The sequence below is a fragment of the Macadamia integrifolia genome, chromosome 1 (assembly GCF_013358625.1).
Source record: "Macadamia integrifolia cultivar HAES 741 chromosome 1, SCU_Mint_v3, whole genome shotgun sequence".
Lineage (NCBI taxonomy): Eukaryota > Viridiplantae > Streptophyta > Magnoliopsida > Proteales > Proteaceae > Macadamia > Macadamia integrifolia.
In genome coordinates, this window is record NC_056557.1 from 1,939,395 (window position 1) to 1,946,675 (window position 7,281).

General features: G+C 40.2%; 1 protein-coding gene across 1 annotated transcript; it reads right to left on the bottom strand.

Moving 5' to 3' along the window:
• Positions 1-754: 754 nt before the first annotated feature.
• Positions 755-6,293, bottom strand: LOC122078105. Its single transcript, XM_042643970.1, has 3 exons — positions 3,242-6,293; positions 1,952-2,256; positions 755-1,751 (listed from the first exon to the last, which is right to left on the bottom strand). The coding sequence occupies exons 1-3, from the start codon at positions 5,557-5,559 to the stop codon at positions 1,393-1,395; spliced, it is 2,982 nt and encodes a 993-aa protein (XP_042499904.1). The 5' UTR covers positions 5,560-6,293; the 3' UTR covers positions 755-1,392.
• Positions 6,294-7,281: the final 988 nt, after the last annotated feature.

Sequence of the window (7,281 nt, forward strand, 5' to 3'; positions counted from 1 at the left end):
AAAAAAAAAAAAAAAACAAAAAACCCAAAACCCAGCCTCGAAGATCCCACGCGGCAGCCCCACCTCCATCATCAACCCTGCTCCCTACTGTTACATATCAGTTTTTATTAAAACAGAAAACCAACCACCACCCAGCCATCGCAGCCCCGTCATCACTCCACCCCACCCCCTAATCCCCGTTCTTCCACCCGACGCATTCTCTATTCGCAAAAGAAGAAGCCCCACCCAACCCTCTAATTCCCTCCTCAGAAAAAGAAGAAAGAAGAATATGAGGGAAGAACTTTAGAATAGGTCGAGCAATAAAATTTTAAAAGAGGGAAAGGAAGGTAAGGACGTTGAATTTATACCTCGGAAAAAAAAAAAAAAAAAAAAGCCCCCCCTCCCCAACAGAGAGGTTAACCCAAACCTGCCACCACAAAGTGGTAAAGGAGCAACCCTTACCATTGCGCCAAGGTCCGTCCTTAATCTTTGTAACAGTATTTGAAACTCCAAACGCTGAAAATCCAAGGAGTGGAATTAAGACAAAGTGATGAAACTTTAGATATGACCAATTCAAAGAGCAACAAACAATTTCATTGATAATATGGTTGCATCTTCATTTCTTGGATAAACATATGGTTGTCTATGTGAGTAGGTGGGCCCATGTCATAAGCTTGTATTACTTGGGAGGTCTATATGTTTACCGGTATAATAATAAATTTTCAATATAAGAACCAGTAAATGAATTCTTGAGAGAGTCTAAACTTCGAAGATCTCAAAAGAACCACAGCATATATATATATAAAGATGTTGAGGTTTGAAGAAAATAGAAACAGAGTTGCACATTTACCATGAGAACTTGTTTATGACAAATCTCATAGAGACTTTGTACAAAAAAAAAAAAAAAAACCTGAGAGACTCGGAAGAAAAAAGCAACTAGTTCAGTTCCATACTTCTATCACCTTCCAGAGCTGTAGCATCATACCAATCGAACAGTGTAAATCAATCTACATACACTTGGGTGATGATATGCTTCCATTTTAACACGACACTAATGTTAGACGGGGTAGAGTAGCCACCAATCAACCATCGCTCTGCCGCCACCATCTGATGACATTCTTTGATTTTACTCCACCTTGATGTGCAGAAAGACCTTTGAACGGGTGATTGCAGACTTTCCACGTTCTTAGAGCTAAGGCATTATAACTTCCTAATCAGACACAGATTACACACAAAAAAAAGAAGCATTTGGATGTAGCCAAGCAGAGATGGGAAGGATCTACAAACATAAGACCCAAAAATAGGCTGACAAAAGTATTAACAAAAATTTGGTTGAGACGGTTCCTCTTCCCCAATCAGCAAATTTTTGGACAATCACTTTACTTCGATTCGGGAATAAACAAAATTGACCACTCATTCTGCCTTCAGAGGAGCATCTGCAATGGCCAGAATGTCCTTTTTGCTCTTCACCATAGCTCTTTTCTTAGTTTCAAAATCAACTTTGCTCAGGTCCTCTGCAATCCCCAAGTACCCATAAAGAACTTGCTCCATCTCATCTCCCTCTACAATTCCTGCATCGCCATTGCCATTTCTGCTAATAGCATTTATCTGCTGGAACTCCACCCTGCCACGCTTGTTTTTAGTATAGTAGTTGTGAAGTCTCTCTGCATCTTGCAATCCAGAAAAAGTAGGAGCAAACTTCACCACCATAACACTTTGATTTGCAGGTCTACCATGGCATACCTTGGGCCTCCCCCCACCAAAACCCATCTCTGCAAAGTCGAAGATAGAAGTTATTAGAAAGAAATAATTAGAAACCATGTAGGATAGTCCTAAGTCTTCCTGTGTTTTTTGAAGATTCAAGTTAAATTCATTCCAAGCAGGGGAACTCACACCATCCACCCGTTAAAATCAAAATAATTCCAGCAATCAACTGAAACCGGTGGTAATAAATATCCATGATATCACAGACCTTTGAGAATAGCTTCCATATCTTCAATTGTTAGGACCTTCCTTCTGTCAGGATCCTTGTTGCCAATGGAACTGTTATGGATTATGACGAGTGGAGGCCAGAGAATGAGGTCCTCCTTCAGAGCCAAAGCCTCGGCATGTGGCAAGTCTGCATGTACCCATATACCATCACGAGGCACAGTACTATTCCACCCCATCAAAACACAGATTGCTTTGTGAAGACCCCAGTGGTCTGCTCTTGATTGCTTCTGTGACATAAGGGCATGTGTCACCAGACTACGTGTGTCACCGAACTCTTTGGATTGGCTGAAACATAAATGAAGCAACCAATTGCTAAGGAGCAAATAATATTGACACCATTTTGGTGCAAGCTGCACAATAATGAACCATACTGAAACAAGGAAATAAGAAAGCCAATTGCTCAAGGGAGAAAAATAAACGTAACACTTTTTCAAAAATAAAATAATTATCAACAAAAGAAAAATTAGGTCCTGGACATCAGAGTATATATCACCTACCCAACTGCCTGGTCCAGAAAGTTTATCCCCTAGGTGATCTATTTCTGGGGTGTAAGGAATTACTCATTAACTAAATCTATATACTGACGAGATTTTATTTTCTCATTTCCTAGATAGCATATTTACTAATAAGCCAAAGAATAACATCATCCTCTAAACCATAGTCGACATGAGAAAAGGAATGAAAAAAAGGAAGGAGACACTAAGATTACGATGCAGATGAAATAGATAAAATTAGTTAACTGAAGCTCAGGACCGTTCAAAAAAATCCCCAGCTGTGGCATATATGCACATCAACCTTCAAACCCTAGGATGAAAACTGAATTATCATGCATGAGTAATTGAACAAGAATGTCCATAGAACCCTCTCCCCTTGAGCCTCAGATCCATTAAGAAGTGCTACACACTAAGAGAAGATCAAAGAAACATCGTCAACTTGTGAATCAGACGGTAGAAGTGGTTCCTAATTATACAATCCAAGACCCCCAGTAGATAGATGAATTGAAGTCCCCTCCCAACCACAACCCACACCCCCCCCCCCAAAAAAAAAAAAAGTCTTCATATATCAACATATAAAACCTCCAGCACTCATCTCGCAATTTTGCATTGAACGAGAGTTGAGAACAATCTCCAAAAAGACATGAATACTATTATGGTTAATGGATACTCACTTGATTGTGGCACAAAGAGCAAGATTAATTTACTTCTGAATCAAACTATAGGGGCAACAAATGCTCCACATTCAGAAACATTTCATGAAGTAGAAGACAGACCTGCCACACACGATGCATAGCAGACTACCAGCATTCCCTTGCTCCTTGTATCTTCTTTGATGAGCTGGGTTCTCATTCAACTGTTTAGAAAACCTAAGGAAGGCTTCATATGCCTTCTGGTTAAACTTCTCAGAACCTTCTGGTGGTTCAGGCTTTGCTGGAGACCCTTGATCTTCTGATGGACCAGCATTCTGATCATTGACATCACCATGGAGATCATATTGGTTTCTCTTCTGAAATTTGCATGGTCTGTATACAGTGTGCTTCCTATCTAGTGTGTACGAATTATGAAAATTTGAGGGACCAAGTCTCAATCGCTTCTTTACGCTTACATTTCTGGAACAAGCAATACGAGGTTCTCTGGGACAGCCTCGAACACGTAAAGATAGATCTTGAGGTGGCATCCAATCATCAGATGCAGACCCTCTGTGATGGGCCATTCTGTCAAATACCCTTTCAGTTTTCTTTCCATGTTGGGGGCGTCTATAGTGCAACCGTTTGGACCACAATAAACTGGTTGAATGTTCACCAGTCCACTGTTCATCACCATCAATGGATTCCTGAACTTGGCTAATTGTATCGTCATCATTACTTGATATATACCTGTGATTGTATCTATTCATCTCCTCGTCAATGGTGTGGTTTCTATTAGTCACCCTTACAGATGGGTCATAAAAACGTAACTCCTCTGCCTTTAATCTTCTCTCAGGGCTCAAGTCAAGCCTGTATATATCTGAACCACACTCTGACATTGTTGAACTCTGCAATCTTCCCCCGTAAGACACTGGACCAGCGTCTCTTTCATAACCATAATCTATAACCGACTGTGAGATATCATTATCATGATCCCTCAACATTCTTGATCTGATTTCAAGATGAGTATTTCTATAACCCAATGACTCTCCATCTTGCTTTGTTTCCCGTGAAATTTTATCGACATCATAGTAATTTGATGCCGGTTCACCTTGTAAAGTATAGTCCCATAAGGCACTCTCTGTCAGGGTTCTATGAGAACCTGAAGCAGATTCAACCCTGTTCACAACATTGTCCATTAAGCATGGCCTTACTGAATTACTATGATCATGGACCATTCCATCAGTTGGATGCAGGTTTCTGTATAAGTTATCAGACAGGTATTCTGGATCAACCCTCTCTCTTCTACCAAGTTCAGGATAATTATATTCCCGGGCCTCACGCCCAGCTGGACTAAGAAGGCCCAGCTGGGAGGATTCCAGGTCTTTTTGTCGCAGCTCAGTGTGCTTTCCAGAGCCAAAAGGTAGATCCTGTCGCAGCTCAAAATCCTTTCCAGAACCAAAAGGTGGAGGCTGTGGCAGCTCAAAATCCTTTCCAGAACTATAAGGTTGCTGGCGATAATCATCACGGTTGACAGGGTCTGTAAGCTTTCCACCACTCCTAGCAAATCCATCTGAAGGTAAAGTCCTGCCACCACCATAGAAACCAAGGAAATCGTCCTTTGAAGGGCCTTGGCCTGAAGAGGTGCTACCAAAAGCATTAGAATGAGACAAAGGCATGGTAGAGTATGGAGCATCCCTCGAATAGAACACTGGTTTCTCTTCTTCATATAATTCTCTAGAAGCTATTATATCTGGACGACGATTGTCACCATACCGAAGATCTCCAACCCTTCCATGGCCAACATCCCCGCCAAGGTTGTCACCATACCGAAGATCCTCAACCCTTCCATGGCCAATATCCCCGCCAACTTTACCAGAATTTATGACTGCGGCAACCTCAGGAGGAAGAGTAACGAACTTTCGATATGACCTATCTTCCATGTACAAAGACTTCGAAAACAACATTCCATTCTCTTCAAGCGCTGAAGAACCAATGGTATTGAAATTCTTCTGTTTACCAATTCTAGAACTACTAAAGCCGCTGCTGCAATCATCGACATACTTCAGACTAGGTTTCGGGTCAGCATTCGAATAAACAGGATCAGGCAATAGATATTTCAGGCGGAAGCCATCAGAAGAAGAGTTCTCATTGAACTGTGATCGGTTACGGGACTGGCCGTAAAGGGGCGACGGGGATCGAACAACCATACAGTCTCTCCCACCATTCAAATGCCTAGTGTAATCTCTTCTCTCAACAGAAGTGCTCCTACGATCATGGACCAGAACCCTTCTAGACCTCTCGACTTCAAGAGGACTCAAACTTCGAAGAGAACGTGGATGATGATCCTCACGCATGTCTCGGCGATGTGATGGACATGGATCAGGACGCCATTCGGATCTGTGATCCCTTATCTTAGGGGGAGGGGATCGGGTTCTCACGTCTCCGAGCCTTCGTGCTCGCATCTTCTAGTTATTATCCAAAGAAACTGCCGTAACTGCAAAATACTACGCCGAGAACGGTTCAATCCCTTCAATCGTGAAATTTCGCAGATCAAAGCTCACACCATAATAGACCTCGATGAATACTTCAGAATCAGAATGCCCGCGAAGAGGAAGACGCTGGTCGGAAAAAACAAAAACAAAGAGAGAGAGAGAGAGAGAGAGAGAGAGAGAGAGAGAGAGAAGCGAAGCAAGTGGCAATCGAGTCAATCTGAAAAACAAAACCCTAATCTATAAGAAAACAGTTACTACGCATTCAACTATTGCTGCACCTAATGTTCAGAAAACTAAATAAATCCTAACCCTAGATAAGAAAAGCTTCAAGAATTGCATCTAAGGATCACAAAATAGGATTGAACTTGTAATCCTGTATCATCCATCATCGGAAAAGAGGGATAGAAATCCGAAATAACACAGACCTTTTCAAACAAGGTTTTAGAAGCAATTTTCGATCTCCAACACCATTCAATAATTCCCACCTTCTCCTCCTCGTTCCAGAATAGAATTTTCAGTTTTCAGTTTCCTTTCTTCAAGAAGAATAAGAACCTGCTTTGCATCTCCGAGAGATACTGAAAATAAAAAAAATTTGTCTCGCAATCGTTCATTCCTCGTTCCAAATTCCCCATTCCTCAATTCCAACAATGTCGCGGACGAAACCCTTTTTATCTCTTCTGAGTTCTGAAAGACTTGTTAGGGTTTTAAAATTGGTTTATAGAGAGCGTAAAAAATAAAAAAATAAAAACAAAACAAAACCAAAATTGGATTTATCTCTAATTCTCCATTGCTTTAATCCTGTTTTACATCCATCTGAGATCTGAACCGTTTACGTGTTCCCACCCCCCACACGTTTAGATCATTACAGCCATCACAAAGCCTTTAAGTCTTTAACCATACCCGTTAAGATTCCATATCAGCAATAGGGGCTGATCCCATATGGTCCCATAAAAGAGATTTTGTGTGTCATCGTGTCCACTCAGCCATTGGATACCCCTTTCGATAGTTTAATTATTGAAAAAAAAAAAAGTGTGACATAAGTTTCTTCATCTTAAAAGCCGGTTTTTAGAGACGATTCGCCTGAGTCTCGTATAATCACCCAATAGCAGTAACCACATGAATAAATTATGTGTATTTTAAATTTTGTAGGTAAAAATCAATCTTTTATATGGAAAATGGATGCACTCATCCAGTATTGCATCTTCTCTTTTCCCTTCTACACTTTCTTTTGCGTAGTAACGAATCTTGTACGTGTTCCTAAAGATAAGAAAATGAATTTATCCATTTTTTGAGGTCTCAAAAAGGGTATGGAAAAACATAAGAAAATAAATCTTGAATAAATAAATAAAATTAAAAGATCCCACAACTGCATAAATTAGATTATACTAGGATTGAGTGAAAGTCATTCAACTTTTACAAAAAACAGTGAAGAGCACTAAACACAAATTACACACCCGTATAAATAATCCTAAAGAAGTAAGAGGAGTCGAACTTATAACCACATACTTCTTGAGACGGAAATCCCTTACCAACTCCGTTATCTTTTAAGAGAAAATAATAAATAAAAAGCTCATGTAAGAAGTAAATAGTTCACTGATGTTGTGAGAATCTTTTTTCCATATCTTTTTGCCATGCTATGCTGTATATTATCAAAGGATACGTCGTTTTTTTTTTTTTTTTTCAAAGAAGATG

Excerpts from the sequence above, each read along its gene's own strand:
- LOC122078105 (XM_042643970.1), bottom strand. The coding sequence starts at position 5,559 with ATGCGAGCACGAAGGCTCGGAGACGTGAGAACCCGATCCCCTCCCCCT. Across the intron at positions 2,257-3,241 it reads CTATGCATCGTGTGTGGCAG|CCAATCCAAAGAGTTCGGTG; the intron begins GTCTGTCTTCTA and ends TTTATGTTTCAG. Across the intron at positions 1,752-1,951 it reads TATGGAAGCTATTCTCAAAG|AGATGGGTTTTGGTGGGGGG; the intron begins GTCTGTGATATC and ends TCGACTTTGCAG.